Source organism: Protopterus annectens, chromosome 7.part0 (genome assembly GCF_019279795.1).
Source record: "Protopterus annectens isolate FY-2018-M chromosome 7.part0, PAN1.0, whole genome shotgun sequence".
In the NCBI taxonomy this organism is placed as follows: Eukaryota; Metazoa; Chordata; order Ceratodontiformes; family Protopteridae; genus Protopterus; species Protopterus annectens.
This window is the reverse complement of record NC_056739.1, coordinates 460,767,205-460,785,951: the sequence shown is the minus strand read 5'-3', so window position 1 is coordinate 460,785,951 and position 18,747 is coordinate 460,767,205. Positions and strand designations below refer to the sequence as shown.

At 42.1% G+C, this 18,747-nt stretch overlaps 1 protein-coding gene across 1 annotated transcript in view; it reads right to left on the bottom strand.

Moving 5' to 3' along the window:
* Positions 1–18,747, bottom strand: part of SLC2A4 (solute carrier family 2 member 4) — a 304,157-nt gene that overhangs the window by 43,239 nt on the left and 242,171 nt on the right. The window contains exon 8 of the mRNA XM_044077041.1: positions 10,608–10,712. Within this exon, the coding sequence (XP_043932976.1) occupies positions 10,608–10,712 (105 nt within the window). The remainder of the gene's footprint in view (positions 1–10,607; positions 10,713–18,747) is intronic.

Here is an 18,747-nt window from a genome sequence, read left to right as displayed (position 1 = left end):
CTTTCCTGTCTTTATCTATATGTGTTTTCTATAAATACCATAGGATGGTCACATGACTTGCTACAAGATGTAATTCTGCAACACAGTACAAAAACATATTTTTATTCGCTTTACTTTGGAAAGGAAAGGAGCATGCCCTAATTTCTTCATTTTGAGAAAAACAGCAAAATTAATCCAGTGGTTTAAATATGTAAATATACACTCTAAAATTCTGAGATGTAAGGAATGGAGACCATGAAAGGATTCTCTGCAAATGTACTTAATGAATGTATTTAAACTGCATTTTAACTATGATTTGCTATTTCAGAGAACTGACTAGAACAAGAGCAAAACTGTTGCTTAACTTGTATTGTTATGCTTTGACTGATTGTTATCCTGTATTCATCACCTTTGTCTTCTGCAGCTGAAAGGCTTCAATATTATTCCTGCCTTTGCATTGCTGTCCTCTCCAGGAGTCTTCAAATGGATCAATTTACCAATAGCCTCTATTAAATATACTTTTTGGTTCCATGTCCCCTGAATGTGTACATTTCAAGACTCTGCCTATTGAATGACAATTCCCTGAAGGATCTGGGTAATACACCCTGAGTATGTTACACTGAAGACTGGGAGCTTTTTCTTGTTTTTCCCTGTGCCACACTTAACCATCCTTTTTTCAGTTTGCTTATTGTGAAACACAAGAAGTAAAGAAAAGGCTTAAATTAATGAAGAAAAACATATATCCTGCCATTGGTATTTGTCTTTGCCTAGTTATGAAAACTGCATTTCCTCCAGGACCATACAAGAGATCGTGATTGCCACCGCCAATCTCCTAGAAGAGCACATGGTCTAATAACCATTCATCTGATGTTGTTAATCTTCTTTCCATTCATCACTGATGGGTTCAGTTCTGAGCCCTCGGAATTGAGCTGCCTTTTTACCAAGCTCGCACCAGCCAAAAAACTCTCAAGCTAAGTCTCTACTCAGAATGCCCTTCTCCCTGTTACCTCAGATCTCGTTTGCCGTGTAGCCATAAAGCCCCGTTTCAGCTGAGCTCTCAGCTAAGTAAAACTTTTTTTGATATTTGTGTGCAAAATTTTGGATATCTTCATATTTTATTAAGTGATTAGTTCTTCTAGTGTCTTTTCTTCTGTCTGACCTTGTTTTTCCTATCTACCCGTAGTTACCGTTGGTACACTTTCAAGTACCATTGTTGGTACGGCCTTCCTCCCTTACCCTTGTGGTATTTCTTCAATGCCATAGTTGTTATTGTTTAACCTATTAGTTGTCTTTCATTCCGGTGTTTCCTTTATTTTCTCTATCATATCAGTGTATTGTTATATTTGTGACTTTTTTGAATGGAGTTGACTTTGATTATAGCTGGATTATACAGTTGACCTGTGGTGTTTTTTCTCTATCAAGATGTCGGATAAGAAGGGTACTTCAGGTTTTAAGCATTGTACTTCATGTAAGGGCAAGTTACCTAACAGTGATTCTCATGATGACTGTGTATACTGTTTGGGAGTGTCCCACCTTTTCGTGAAACCTCCATGTGACATTTGTCAGAGTTTCAGTCAATGCACTCTTAATAAGCACAAAAATAAACTCCTTCTGAAAGGGTTACTCAAGTCTCCCTTCTCAGAGGCCATTTCTGCAATGGAGGTCTCAACCCCTCTTTCTAAGGACAAAAAGATATCCCACTCTATTCCTTCTTCACCATCTGGTGATCAGAGCAAGCCTGGGAAATCAAAGGTCCCAAAGTTATCTTTGGAGCATAAATCAGCCTCCTTGGCTCAGTATTCTTTGGCTCCGACCATCTCAAAACCATCGATATCGGCACCCATTTTGGCACTGGTTCTGCCACCGGCACTGATCATAGACCTTACTATGCCTATTTTGACTTTAGTACTTGTGGCCACTTCGGCTCAGGTCACACCTTCGACTACATCATTAGTTTCCATTTTGGAATGGACCATTTCAGCTCCGAGTGCCACTTTGGCACCGAGCGTTGTACCAACCTCACTGGATTTGACCCCTTTACTTCTGGTCTCGAAATTAGAGACTTCGGTGCTGGCAGACCATGCACTATGGACCTGATACTTCCTCTCCGTAGATCCATTTCTGGGCCAAGCGTATAGCCCCTTCATTGAACATCCTGACTCCCTGTCCGGAGTATCCACTAGATTCACCAGGAGCCTTTCTAAACATGATGCTGTGTGCCTTGTAGACCAGCTGTTGTTAGCCAGGGGGATTCCCTCACTTTCTAAGACCCATTCACCTGCAAGACTTAGGTTGCCTTATCCACAGACCCCATCTTACACTCCTCCTTCGATCATCTTGGGACCAAAGCCTTCTGCTCTAACATCTTTCTTGGAACTCTTCACCTTGGCGCCTACTGTACATCTCACGCCGGCTCCAGGTTTGTCCCTTTGGTCTTCAGTTCCTGCTGAACTGGTCCTTCCTCAATCTGGGGATTGGTAGACGGGCGTGTCAGCCCAGGGTACGGAGCCACCTCTCTCCTCGGTTCCATCCTTTGTGCCAATAGCCACATCCGCACTTATCCTGCTTGAGGCTCCATCAGTGTGGGGGGGGTTCATCGGAGCGGGGTGTGATCCTGGTCCCAGGGTTGTCTTTCTCAGTTCTGAGCTCCCATCCCTCTTTGGGCGGGCCTGCCTTCTGCATGATGGAGAGGGCTCTTGCTTCTGGCAGCACTCCTTCGATGTCAGAACCCCAGTTTTTACCCCCTGAGCTACAGCTGTCACAGACCACCCCCCTGTGACACTGGGCAGAGAAGCTACAGGACACCCCTGTTCAGGGTACCCGCTCTTCCCAATCCTCCTCAGAGACCCCTACTGAGGAGCCCCCTTGAAAGAAGACATGCAAGAGGAAGCACATGGTCTCACCCAAGGAGTCCTTAATGGAAGACATGGATTACGATGATGGTGAAAGGTCTCCATGGTCACCTCCTGAAGATGTCTCCTTCAGAGACATCCTGGAAATGTTAAAGTAGAGAGTTGACTGGAAGCCCTTCAACCCTTTGTCTGAGGAGTCCGTGTTCCTGCAGGCTCTTCACGCCCCGCCTTCTACCTCTTGGGTGACCCTGCCTGCCAACAAGCTTGTCCAGCTTGTCATGCAGCATGCTTGGAAGAACCCTGATTCCATAGAGGCAATCACTCGGAGACCAGACAAAATTCTTTCCCCTCCCGAGGAGAACCCGCATTGGTCCAAAGGGTTACAAGTTGATGCTATGTTGGTGGTGGCGGCCACAAAAAAGGACTTGGCTGAGGAAATTCCCACTGTCCACCCATCCAACAGGGAGCCCTGGGTGGTAGACAGACTTGGGAACCATGTTTTTGCATCAGGGACCTTTTCCATATAGTCCCTGAATTATTTGGCACATTTTATGAGGCTCCAGAGGGACTTGATCTCAGAACTCTCTGGGATGCTTGCAGGACAATTGTCTGACAAGGTCAGGGACAAAGTGGCCTCACAGCTCGCAACCCTGGAATCAATATCCAACTCATCCATGAAGTTGATGTCACATGCAACTGAAGGAGCGGCTAGAGCAGTGGGTTCGGGCACTGTTATGAGGCGTCATGCCTGGATGTGCATTTGTGACCTCGCGGACCCCTTCAAGTCTTCCTTTCTGAATGCTCTCATCAAAGCTTTTTCCCTTTTTGGCTCCAAAGTGAAGGATATGCTAGCCAGGTGCGAGCAAGATGGAAAGACCCTGTCTGCCATAGGCCTATGGTTTTCCAACCCTCAATGTACCTTCTCCAGGATTCAGAGGTGTGGTAAGATGTGGCATAAGAAATCTCAGGGTCCCTTCCATGCCACATGTGGTGATGATACTCCCAGAGGCAGAGGGGGTAACTATTATGGAAGACTCCACTATAGAGGCAGAGGGGGTCCTCATAATCACGGCTCTAGGGATTCCTTCTCTGGACAGCCTTATCAGCTGGAAGCAGTTGGGGTAATTTCTCTCTGCACCAAGCTGCCTAGCAATCCATCACCACCGATCATTGGGTGCAGAGCATTATCACCAGAGGTTACACCATTCCCCTTTCTTGTCAGCTAAATTTCCCAAGAAAACTTCCTGATGTTCCACCCAGTCAAAGGGAAGAAGCAGCTTCAGAGATTATAAAGCTGTCTCAAAAAAAGAGTCATCCAACCAGCCCACCAGACCAGCATGGATCCGAATTTTACTCAAGATTCTTTTTGGTGCCAAAAAAGACAGGGGACTGGAGACCCATTTTGGATCTCAGCAGCTTAAACAAGTCTGTCATCCAAACCAAATTCTGGATGGTCATGGTTCTGTCCAATCTCCTCATTTTAAGAGAAGGCAATCAGATGTGCTCTATAGATCTCCAGGATGCATATTACCAGATGAAGATGGACAAACACTCCAGGAGTCTGCTTCACTTCTGGCTAGGAGCCAGGCATTATCAATCAATTATTCCATGCCCCGCTATTCGGTCTCTCTACGGCCCCCAGAATGTTCATAAAATTCATGGCAGTGGTAACAGCTCACTTGAGACTAAATGGATTCCGGGTGTTTCCATATCTGGACGACTGGCTCCTTACCACCCCCACCGAGCATCTTCTGGTAATAGCACTACATTATACTCTCAATCTGGCAAAATTGTTGGGAATAACAATATATTGGCATACCTCTCAACCTGGAAACATGAAAAAATCTGGACAAGGCCCATGAAAAATAGGTACAAATCGGTACGCTGATTAACATCCAATTTGCATGCATAATATTGTAAACCCACCCACTCCAACAGAATTGTGGGATACCAGCTTTCAAATGCAAACTGAAGAACAGACAACCAAAATATGGCACTAGAGTCCCCCTGCAGCCATTCCAGTGTTCCATTACCTGGTAATTTCACCCCATTTACCATAAACACTAATGTGTGTATACTACTTTACTTCTACAATGATTATTTGGATTTTACTTTTACATTTTGCAGCACAACAATGCACAAACACTAACAGACATCTGCTAAACAAAGCAATACTGTCTCTCAATGAAAATAGGCTTGGCATTAAAACTTCTCTTCCCTTGAAACTCACATTCATTGAAACAACATTGAATCCCACCCAACATCCAAAGAAAATGCATCTGGCCAGTGCTGGATAAAGATTACCTTTGGGCTGTTTTCAAAGCATTGCCCCTTTGCACAGAAAACAAGAAACATACATGTATTCTTTTCTTTGATACACCTTTCTGACTTTATTAAGTTATATTCCTTGTATAATACAGCACACTTGTTAGACAGAGCACATTTTAAATTTATTGTTTGAACATTTCCCAGTACACTGTACTGTAGGCAATGAAACAAAATGCATGAACCAATAATGACAAAACTGCCCAATTCAGAACATTTCCATCATAAAAGTCTACTTCCACACCCACACTATAAATAGAATGACAGTAGTGTAAGCCATAGGCATCTTGCACAGCTTCTCACACTTATTTTCAATTTCAGTTTTTTTTGGGGTGGGGCAAAAGGTCAAAAACCAAGGACACATTTTAAACATTGTGTGTATAATTTTGAAAAGTTGCTAGAATAAAATGTGTTACTACCATGCATGCACTGGCAAGTCTTGAACCCAGGACCCTATGCACTACAGTCTGAGCAACATACCACTATGCCAAATCAGCAGTTTCTTGAAAAGTAGGAAGACTGAAACTTAATGGCTATCATTTAGTGAATTCAGTTTTCACTTCTCACCATAGCTCTCAACCTCTTAGCACAAAAAACCTGGACAAAGCCAATAATGGGGGAATACAAATTCAGTTCTCACTTCTCACTCACCATAGCTCTCAACCTCTTAGCACAAAAAACCTGGACAAACAAAGCCAATAATGGGGAATACAAATTCAGTTCTCATTTCTCACCATAGCTCTCAACTCTTAGAACAAAAAACTGGACAAAGCTCACAAGTGGTGGTGACTAGGGACTTACCAGGGACACATTTTAAACATTGCTTGTATAATTTTGGAAAGTTGCTAGAATAAAATGTTGTGTTACCACCATACATTTCACAGGCAAGTCATGATGCCAGAACCCTATGCACTATAGTCAGAGCAACATACCACTATGCCAAATCAGCAGTTTCCTAAAAAACAGGAAGACTGAAACTTAATGGCTATCATTTAGTGAATTCAGTTCTCACTTTTCATCATAGCTCTCAACCTCTTAGCACAAAAAACACAGACAGAGCCAATAATGGGGGAATACAAATTTAGTTCTCACTTCTCGCTAACCATAGCTCTCAACTCTTAGCACAAGAAACCTGGACAAACAACAAAGCCAATAATGGGGAATACAAATTCTGTTCTCACTTCTCACCATAGCTCTCAACTCTTAGCACAACAAATTTGGACAAAGCTCAGAAATGGTGGTGGCTAGGGACTTTAGGCACTTTTTACCTAATACCTCTAGCCACCAGGTGTATTACATGGGGGCATTTTCACACACACACACACACACACACACACACACACACACACACACACACACACACACACACACACACACACACACACACACACACACACACACACACACACACACACACACACACACACACACGTTTCCTTACTTGGGTCTTGATTCCAAAACGACTGCTGTTAATCCCCATTGCAGCCCTGCTCCTTGAACTCAATTCCACCTGGCTGGCAGCCATGACAGAGCTGACATCATGCACACATGATGACATCAGCTCCATGATATTCAAAAAATTAAAAAGAAAAACAAAGGAAAAAAATTGGAAATGAAGGGGTGCCACTCGGGAATCGTGGCATCCCTTCATTTGGACCCCATAAGTAAGTAAAAACTGAGTAATTCGGTATGGCTGGGAGGTATGTACATTGGGAGAAATCAAACCTTGTCCCTACACAACAAACAGAGTTCAGTGGAGCAGTGTTCAATACTCAGTCCTGTCTGATATCACTCCCAATTCACATCATTCGATTGAGGCTTCAACTCCGGGTGATACTCTCATAAACAACAGTTTCTGCAAGGGAAGTTCTTCAGGCCCTAGGTTCTATGGCAGCGTCAATCCCAATAGTGCCTCTAGCAATGCTACACATGCGGATCCTGCAATGGCTCCTTCTGTGTCAATGGTTCCCATACTATCACTCCCTCAGTTACCAGATTTAAATAACCAACTCTTGCAAACAGGTCCTGCTTTGGTGAATGAGGCCAGACATAGAACTTTGGAGTCATCCATTTCAATCTCCTCAGCCCACAGCCATTGTGACCACGGATGCTTCCCTGATCGGGTGGGGGGGCATTTCCAGGGAAAGACTGTCTAAGGCACATGGTCCACCTCAGTGGCCCACCTGCATATCAGTATTCTGGAACTGAGAGCTGTGCTGTTAGCATTGCAAGCCTTCCATTTGGCTCTCCCTTCCAGGACAACTGCAGTTCAGTCAGACAATATGTCAGTGGTCTGGTATATCAACAAGCAAGGAGTAACCAAGTCCTATCCCCTATGTTGAGAAGCTATGAGAATTTGGCAGTGGGCTATAGCTTCTAACTGCTTTCTAATAGCAACGCATATCCTGGGGAGCTCCAATGAGATTGCGGATAAGCTGAGCAGATGCATTGTCATGCCTCACGAGTGGTCCCTCAACCCTGAGGTTGTGTCAGCAATCTTCAGCCACTGGGGCCAGCCCTGCTGTGATCTTTTTGCCTCCCCATCAAACACCAAGTGCAGCAGCTATTTTGCCCTACTGCCCCTGGAAGGGGAGTCACTGAGGGACACTCTGATCCATGATAGGCCCACAGGACTTCTTTACACTTATCCTCCCATCCCTCTGATCCCCCAATTTCTAAAGAAAGCTCTTCGGTTGACATGCAAGGTGATCCTCATAGCCCCATTCTGCACACGACAAATTTGGTTCCCCTTTCTTCAGACTCACCTAGTATACCCACCATGGATTCTGGACCCTCTACCAGATCTGATTACTCACCCCCGAAGGGATGAGTCACCCAAATTTGTCCAGTCTCAAGCTGACAGCTTGGTTTCTCCACTTCCACTAGTAGCCAGGCAAGCTAATCTTTCCTCGCCTGTTTGAGACATCATTCTGGCCTCTCATAAACCATCCACCAAAAGACTATACCAGGATATATGGAAAAGATTCTCCATCTGGTCCAAGGATAACATGCTAGACCCATATTTGGCTCCAGTTACTGCAGGGTTTCATTACTTGGCTAGCTTTTTGATAATGGAGCCTCTGCCTCTACTGTACGAGTACTTCTAGCGACAATTTCCAATTTCCACAATGGTATAGATGGCACCCCTCTTCTCTCTCATTTGCAAGGCTTTTCTCAAGGGGACTTCTCATATCAGGCCTCTTGTCAGACAGCACGTGGAACCATGGAACCTCACTCTAGTCCTTCATCTTTGACTCAGAAACCTTTTGAACCTGCTGCGCAGTGTGACCTAAAGTTTTTGTCTTGGAAATCCTTGTTCTTGGTAGCTATCACATCTGCCAGAAGAGTCTCGGAGATGTAAGCATTGTGCATCAAGAGGCCCCATCTGGTCTTTCATAAAGACGGAGTATCACTTCGGACAAATCCATCCTTTCTCCCCAAAGCTGTTTCTGAATTCTCCATGAACCAGACCACTGACTTACCAGTGTTCTTTCCGAATTATCCCAGTAGAGGAGAGTACTGCCTTCACTCTTTAGACGTACATAGACAATTGAGATTTTATCCAGACAGGACCAAACCAATTCGTAAATCTGAACAGCTTTTCATCTCCTGTTCTGGGCCCAGAATGGGAGAGGCTGTTTCCAAGGTTACTTTATCAAAATGGCTAAGGGACTGCATATGTTTCAACTTTTCCCTCAGTAATGAACCTATACCAAAGGTTAAAGCTCACTCCACTAGATCTAGGGCAACATCTCTAGCTTTCCATTCCAGTGCTTCCATGGATGACATCTGTGCAGCAGCTACTTGGGCTAAGCCTCATACCTTTATCAGTCATTAAAATTGGACTTGGTCTCCTGAGGGAGAGCTGCCTTCGGCTCAATGGTACTCAGAAATGTTCTTCCATAAGGGTCACCCATGGACCTCAAGGTAGCTTGGGATTCTGTTCCATCATTGATGAATGGAAAGATTAACAACATCAGATAAAGAAGTTGTGTCTTAACATAACATTCCATCTGTGTTGTTCATCTTCTTTCATTCATCACTTCCCACCCTCCTTCCCCCCCAAAGGCTCCTGGGGGATGCTTTCGGTCTAAGTGGTGCTCTAGGGTAGTTGTACAGAAGTGGCCTCGGCTTTACTTCCTTTCCTCTAGCAAACTCAATCTGAGGTAACAGGGAGAAGGGCATTCTGGGTAGAGACTTAGCTCGAGAGTTTTTTGGCTGGTGTGAGCTTGGTAAGAAGACCAATTTGGTTCCAAGGGCTTGGAACTGAACCCATCAGTGATGAATGAAAGAAGTGAACAACACAGATGGAACATTATGGTAAGACATAACTTCTTTTTTTTAGCCATTCCTTTCACTGGCTGACTTTTCTGAACTTATACTTTTAACCAGATCTGGGCCATTCATGAAATGGGCAGATACCAGAACCTGTGTTACATATGCTTCTTTTTACGGCTTTCACAATAGGTTCAGTGTAGAATAAAGTCCTGAAGTTGTATAAGGTGAGAAAACAGTTCACTAAATAAAAAGATTCATTGATGCATATGGAAAGTAAATATTTTTTTAGTTTACTTTTATTTTTTCTCTCACGAGGTTGACCATCAGCACATTCCAGTACTTTTGTCCTTCATCAGAGCTGCCTACCCCTCCTGATTTCTCCCAGGCTCAGTTAGATAGGGCAGGGGCCAAGAGGGAGTTTAAAGCATCCCACATGTCATAAACTACTTTGGAGGTTTTCACTTTAAACTTATCCCCATTTCCCCCTGTATTCACCTGTAATGTTTGAGGTTTGGGCATGCAATGTGCATCTGTTGGTGTATCACACCACGTCTGCAGCAGCTAAGCCAATGTCTACCTTTTCCCCTCCTTAGATCATGCCCTCCTGTAGGCTCCCAGCCTCCATCAGAGATTGATTGTTTGTTGGGGAATGCCCAGGAACTATCTTCCTCCCAGGGTTAAGCATCCCTGCCAATACAGCAGATGTCGAACCACTAAACAAACCCGGTTCACCTGGACTGTAGTTAGAATTTTCTCTCTCTATGCCATGGTTCTGACATAAGTAAAGTAAACATCATTCTGTGCCATGGTGAGTTTAGAAGCGTCTCTTATTTAGTGCTCCTCTTTCATCAGTAAACCATCCCTTATCCAAGCACAACTACTGTCAAGTCTATAAGACTGGCAAATAAAATGGATAATGGTGGTAAACTCACCATGATCTATTGTATACAGATTAGGCCTCTATGTCCCTAGGTTTTCCAGAAGGTCCACTTATTTTTTTCCCCTCATAATTTATTCCTCTGTTATCATGTTGTTATCTTTATGGAGATTACAGCCTTTTGTTTACACTACATTCACAACCTTTGTAAGTACAGGATGCAGGGATGGCCATGAAACTAGACATGATCCACCAGTAGTACATCTGTGGTAACATTAGAAACTTGTTTTACTTACTGATATAAGTGTGGCAGCCATGTTGACAACTCCAGCTCCTATGGTTGCATAAACTGGTTGTGAGATTCCAGCATCTGTAAAAATGCTTGTTGAGTAGTAAAATATCTATAAGGGCAGAGAAAGTAAGTATTTTTGTTAGCAGCAGCTTTCATCTACTGATTGTTCACAAAGAAATTCGGAGTAGCTTGCTTTGTATCACACATTTTACATTAATCACGCCTTAAGGCACATTTAAATACTTAACATAAAAGTTACACAAATGAAATTGTAGAAACTTAGCAAGCACTATCAGCCCGGCCCACCGAATAAGGGACTTTATTTTTTTATTTTTTATTTTTTTTTTTAATTTTACTTTTGTTAACTGAGTAAGCACACTAATCTGGACACCCTTTTCAGGAACAGCCTGGGCCATTCAGGCAAAAGAAACAATAACAGTAGGTTCACAGGTTCATAGGTAACTCGCCTAGCTGCCTCTGTGGACCATTTTAAGCCTAGCCATTTTCCCCAAGTGAGAATCAAATTTTCTGTCTCGTGTCTGTGAAGTAAACACCTTAACCATTTTTCCAGCCCTTAATCCCATAGAACACTGAAATACACAAATAGCATTACTCATCATAGCAACACTGGTGCCGGAGTTACAGTCATTGATATGGAATCGAGGAAAAAAACAGTTCTTTCATTCTGTGGGTAGGATGTAGAATTACCCAGCCCATCATTCCCTTCCTGCATCCGCTGCATGGTCAGCTTTACAACATGCATCAAAGTGCTTTATGAAGAGGACAGGACTGGTGTGATGACCCAGAAGTTTTAGTCTGAGTTTCAGCCTGGGATTCATTCCTGATCTGCAGTTACTGTATATATAGCGTGCATGTTCTCTTGGTGTATTACAAGTTGTGATCCTTGAATGTCAAGAGTTTGAATTCTGCATCCCTTAGAAATAGAAGGTTTTAAGGTGGAAATGAAAAATTTTTGTATATTTGGTGGGGTTTCCCCTCTCATGCTCCCCATGGGCCCTGCGCCCCTTAATTAATGTAATTAAGTTTGAGTCTGCTGCATCTTAGGGAAGGGTAACGTCCCTTTTAGCAACCTCCTTCAAAAAGGGGGAACATTCAGAGCTACATTTACAAAACATGGATTTTCTCCACATATTGTTGTAGCTTTCTCCCACCTCCCAAAACATGCTGGGCGAATTGGCTGTTCTAAAATGTGTGTGTGTGTGTGTGTGTGTGTGTGTGTGTGTGTGTGTGTGTGTGTGTGTGTGTGTGTGTGTCTGTAGAGATGATTAGGTAGAGACAGACAAGTATGTGTTTCTATATCTATATATATATATATATATATATATATATATATATATATATATATATATGTGTGTGTGTGTGTGTGTATATGGATGAATGTTTCTTTGTGTGTGTAAATATATAAATGAGTTAATTCTAAATAGTTGCCGATGAACATTGATCAATGGGAAACATGCCAGACAACTTCTGCGGTGATTACAATCATCAAAACAAAATAACAAAAAAAAAACCTAAAAACAATTAACAAAACAAAAGAATCTAAAACCACTGATTGCAAATGTAAATAAAAGCATTACATTTGCAATCAACAAAAAGTACTAAACAGTTTGTTTCACATGAAGGCTTTGATCCCATACCTCTCACTGTAGGTACTCTGCCCCTATACCCTCAGAATTTGAATAAACTAACTCCAGGGACACACAACCACTATAAAAGGGGAAAACTATTGAATTATATTACAGTAACCCTCTTGAAGTTCAATGTAATTTAATTCATCCACCTTTACTAATGGCACTTTCCACAAAACTCAGCATAAGATAAATGCATTTGCTGACCAAACTCAATATATGCATACGTATACACACACACACACACACACACACACACACACACACACACACACACACACATATATGTGTGTGTGTGTGTGTGTATATATATATATATATATATATATATATATATATATATATATATATATATATATACACACACACACACACACACACACACACACACACACACACACACACACACACACACACACACACACACACACACACACACACACACACACACACGCATACATACATATATATCTCCAACAAAAGAATGGACAGCACCTATTAGACTTGGTAAAGACTATATTCACTGAGTCCAACACAAAACAAGCAGCAAACCAGGTTTGCCCACACCCAGGCCTCCTCAGTACAGGGTCCCTATTTAAATATAAATGAACTTGCAGTAGTCAAAGACTATATTTCCTAAAATTCTATCATTAACTAATATGGGCTAAGATTTATTAATTGTTTGTCTGGTCTTAAAACTGCTAGTCTAAAATTTGTTGTAGACCTCTGTTCATTATTGTCCATCAAATTTGGTGAAGATTAATGAACTGTGGTTTACAACAGTTATAGAAATGACAGATCCATAGGACAATATAAAGCTTCATTTAAAAATCTGCACTGCCCTAAGGATGTTCTCCTCATGGTTCATGTTCTTCATGTCAGTATATTATTAATGACAAAGCATTTTCATTCAGAAACATTGTGTTTAGCAACCTTCATATGTGGTGCATTTTATGTTGGTCAGACCAGTTGCCTTTTTGTCAGAGGTTCATATTAATGATATTACATGTTGAAGGGATCACAGCTATTCTTCTTTTATAGCCTTTTTTTTTTATAGAAATAGAATTTGTTGCTCCTCTAAGAAATTTGCGAAAAAAAAAAAGATTTTTGGATCAAAACAACTTATCATGGATTCCATGTTTAGGATCTTTATATACATGTTTGAATAAATCATTCTGAAGTGTATTTTGAATAATATTATGCATAGTTTTGTGTTTTAATAAAGTGATATGTAAAACAGATATTTTATGCCTAGATTGTAACAGGTATTTATTGTAATATTTGCTGATTTACATGCATTTTTCCAATTTGCTTTTAAAATGTGTGATTGATGATAATATGAATGAGGGAACTGAAATCAGGTGACCTGCTATTTCTCTTTTAATAGGGCCAATTTCACCTAATAGCATGATGTGATGAAATGGGAGTCAACTGTGACGGAGTGAGGGACTGGGCTCAACATTTGTGTACAACTACACAACAAAACTGTGATGCTCTGCTGACATTTTATATATATATATATATATATATATATATATATTAAATAGCAAACATTTCCATAACACTGCCACTATTCAAACAGTGTGGCTGAATTTAGTGATAGGGTTTTATTTAACTGATTGCTAGGGGAAACTGTTTTCATTTTGTGATTGGTTATTTTCAGTCTTCTGAGTCTTTCTGTAAAAAGTTTAGTTTCAAAGTGCTGGCATGGATAGCCTGTGTATTGATGGTTGTGCACGTTAATATTTCAGTGTAGATTCGTGTGTGTGTGTGTGTGTGTGTGTGTGTGTGTGTGTGTGTGTGTGTGTGTGTGTGTGAAAGTATGTAGCCATAGAGTTCCCCATAACTTGGTCAACTGCTAGTATTGCCGACAGCTTTTCTTTCTACACAATTTGGTTGACTATGGTGCCAGATCTGTATAATACCGACACTGAGGAACATGCCCTTTCTCCAGTATTGTGAAATCTTGGAGTTGGTATATTTAAGTAGTGGGGGGTGTGGAGGGCTATGCCCTCACATGGAGGGTGCAGGGGAGCTGTTCCCCCCATAAAAGCACTGTTTTTTATGCGCATGCTCCAAGATTGTGTGCTGCAGCATGTGTTGTGTGTGGTTAATGGTTGTGTTTTTTTTTTATCTTTTTTGGTCAAGTTTTTTCAAGTTGACTTTTTGCAGTCACAGTATTCTTAGGTAGATTAATATATATATATATATATATATATGCGACTGCTTTGATGGCATTGGTCAGGTCAGTGGATAATTTGTTAGAAAGTGGAAAACAATAATGCATTTAACAACCCATTTGGGTAGGTTTTGCTAAGCAACAGCTTGACCCTCTGTGTCTGCAACAGAGGAAGCAAACACCTGGCCTGTTTCCTTGAAATTGTGCTCATGCTTAATGAAGAATCTCAGCTGGCTGTGCTTTTGAAGTGAATTCAGAACCCTTCCGAATCTTTCTTGTTTATGTGCAAAGGAAATCGAGAAACTGAAAGGTTTTAATAGGGAAAGCTGTGATACCGTTTTTGTAAGTAAGAGTTAGCTCTGAAGATGACCCAGTTCTTGTGAATGACCATGTAGGGTCATATAAGGAACTGCAACTTCAAGACACTCTAGGCAAAGGTAATGGGCCACAAAGAAATATATCTCTAAAAATATGACATTCATACCTGCTGAATCAGCTGGTTTAAACAAATCTGGCAGTCGTGAATATCATGCCACTAGGAGCAGGAGCAATGTTTTTCAAAACTGGAGAAAGATGCAACACCCCCTCCCCCAAAGTTGTTGCTTGCCACACTAATGCTAAACCACAGTTTTTTTTTCCTGCATGAGGTTGTGATTTACAGCAATGGAAAACCTGTTCACTGAATGTGGAATAAATAAGGTCTGAGTGAAAGAGATGTAAGTAGGTGAAGACCACCTACAAGCTCTCTGAATGAGGCTTAAGGACTCTTTCAATACATTAACTGGGAGGTAAAATAGCTGTGCTGCAGATGCTCTGGCATAAGGTCCAGTGGAGTGGAACCCTTAACAGCGGATGCATATGTGCTTCCCAGTTTGTTTGCAGGCTGAAACTTTACTTCATTGTTTGACTAATCTAGGAAAGGTTGCATTTCCATATCAACAGCTTGAAATACCAGAATCATGTGTGTGATATATTCCAACTGTGTGGCCAAATTTTGGAACTCCATTTCGATCCCTATCAGATCATTATGTAACAGTCACTCATTTAAACCTTTACAAAAATAATTTATTTCTAACTCTTGGCTCTTTTCCTACATTACACAAAGCTTATACCAACAATTACCTTTTTTCCACATGTCCTCATATTCTTTATGCTAACTTCTTTGTTTAATCTGTCTTAGACTAATATTTCTGATTCCTCTTTTGGCCTGTACTGGCCTATAACTTTCTACTACTTCACCATACTACTATCTAACATGCTCAACTCAATATTTCCTTTCTTGTGTAAGTCTGCAGAAGGAAACCTTTTTTTCTGCCACCAATACTAACATTTTTTTCTTTTCTTTTTATAGTCAATTTGCATTTACCTTGTATATTTTTTTCTTTTTCTTTCATAATTATTCTTAAATGCATTTATCTTGTGTGCTTTCTGTAGATCTGTTTGATGTTCATATTATTCCCTTACCCTTTATTTTATTGTTATTGATCTGTTGTTGTAATTAGTGTTCTATGTAACTTTTCTCACTGGGCCTCTGCTGAAAATGGGTTCTTGCTCAGTCAGACTTTTCTGGTAAATAAATGTCAATAAATAAATAAATAAATAAATAACTAAGTAAATAAATCAAAATGGAGACCTAGCAGAAGAAACAAGAAGTTATGTACTCACCATAACGTTCGATGTATGTAGTCCATCTCGCCTCACATTCTTACTCATGGGTTCGGAGCCGAACCTCAGCTCCGACTTGGCCATACTCTAGCTCGAAGTCTTTCAATTGGCTGGGCTAAGAAGGTATCCCATGCTGCACTGCTCCCTTTCCCCAGATCTTGTTTGCTGCAAGCTAATCATTCACTCCACCACATACAACAACATGTAGAGAAGGAAGAACATACTAACCAGAAAGGAATTTGAAACCATACCTAAACCCTAGGTCCTCCAGGATGGGGGAAGGAGGGAGGGGGTAAGTAAGAATGTGAGGTGAGACAGACTACATACATCAAATGTTATGGTGAGTACATAACTTCTTGATGTTATGTAGTCCAATCTCGCCTACATTCTTACCCGTGGGACAGCGTCCCCAGCACTTGAATCCTGGGAGGCTCAGTGGAAAATACTCCTGAGCACTGTAGAAGCAAAGAAAGACCTGCCTCTGGACACCAAATACAACTTGTAGTGAGTAACAAAGGTGTGAGGAGATGCCCACGTAGCCGCAGCACAAATATCATCCATAGACAACCTGGCCTGAAAAGCTGTAGAAGTAGACACAGATCGGGTAGAATGAGCCTTCACTCGAAATGGTAAATCCTTGTCACCTGATGCAAAAATGAATGAAATACAACTGGAAATCCATCCGGACAAAATGACTTCGGAAACAGGAGATCCAATCCTGTTTTCTGAAAATGAGACAAACAACTGATCCGATTTTCTGAGATCCTTCGCTTTATGTCAATAGAATCGTAATTGTCTGTGCAGATCCAGCTGATGAAATCTAAATTCTGCCTTGTTCGAGAACTCTGGAAAGAATACAGGTAGTTCAATGGATTGGTTTAGATTACTGACGGAAGCCACTTTCCGTAGGAAGGAAGGGTAGGTCTGAGAGAAACCCTGTCCTTATGAAAAATCAAGTAAGGTGGTCTAACTGATAAGGCTTGAAGCTCCAAGACATGTCTGGCTGAAGTGATGGCTACTAAAAAGATTGTCTTCCAAGTCAAATATTTGAAATCACAAGTGGCTGCAGGCTCAGCAGGGGGGGGGGGGGTGAAGTGAGATATTGTAGAACAAAATTTAAGTCCCATGGCATAACTGGTTCAAAAACTGGAGGACAAAGCAGCATAGTGCCCTTCAGGAATGCCTTACAAAGTCTGTGTGCCATGAGACTAGGCTCATCAGCTACGTAAAAAGTGGAAATAGCTGCCAACTGGACTTTAATATTTGCGGCCACTGATCCTTGGTTGAAAAGCATGGAGAGGAACTCCAGGACTGACAAAATTGGAGCTGTATAAGGATCAATTTGTCTTCCATGCGCCCAGATGGAAAATCTCTTCCATTTGCTGGAATAGATTTTTCTGGTGGAAGGTTTATGGGAAAAAGAATATGAACCACTTCTGGTGAAAAATGATGAAGCCTGACTAATGATGGAAGTGGAGGAGCCAGGCTGTCAGTCCGAGGGTCTGAAGAGAGGGCTGGAGCTGCCCTGACATATGAGTCAGCAAATCTGGTTGAGGGTCCAGAATCCAGGGGGCATCCACTAGGTAAGGATGGAGGAAGGAGAACCAAATTTGACGAGGCCAGTGTAGAGCAATCAGAATTACTTTGCTTCCCAAAGATTGCGCTTTCTGAATAACCTTTGTCAGCAGAGGAACAGGAGGGAAGGCATACAGTAGACCGGAGGGCCAGTCGTGAACTAGAGCATCCCTGGGTGATTCCCCTTGAGGGGGGATAAGGGTGAAGTAGCTGCTGCATTTGGTATTAAGGGGGCTGGCAAATAGGTCGCAGCAAGGCTGACCCCACCTGTGGAAAATCTGCTCCGCAACTTGATTGTTCAGGGACCATTCGTGAGGCATCAGAATCGCTCTGCTCAACCTGTCGGCAATCACATTGGACTTCCCTGGAATGTGCATTGCTACAAGAAAACATTGGGAAGCCACTGCCCACTGCCACACTCGCATGGCCTCTCTGCAAAGAGGATACAACTTGGTTCCTCCCAGATTGTTTAGATACCATACCACCGACATATTGTCTGTGTGGATCGCAATTGTTCAGAGAGGAAGAAAGCTCTGAAGTGCTTGCAACGCTAGTAGCACTGCTCTCATCTCCAGGACATTGATATGCAGATGCATCTCATGTTCCTGCCATGTGCCTTGGACTATCCTGCCTAGACAATGCCCCCCCCACCCTATCTGGGAGGTGTCCGTGATCACAGTGGCAACTGGAGGGGACGGAACGAAGGGTTTTCCCGCGTCAAGTTTGCTGGTGTGAAGCCACCAATGTAGATCCTGCTTGCACCTGTCTGTGATTATTATGAGATGAGAAAGAGGAGACCACTGGGTGAAAAGTAGCCATTTTTGGAGCCTCATGTGTAGCCTCACCAATGGAACCAGCATAACTGTAGCAACCATCGTGCCCAACAATTTGAGGATCAATCTTGCCTTCACTCTTCTCAAAGGGAGTAACGCGTACACCTGCTGTTGTAAACTTTGAATCCTTTCTCTTGGTAAGAACGCCCTCATGAGCACAGTGTCTAACTCAGCACCTATAAAGGTGACACGCTGCAAGGGCAACAAGGCAGACCTTTCCCAATTTAGAGTTATGCCTAATTG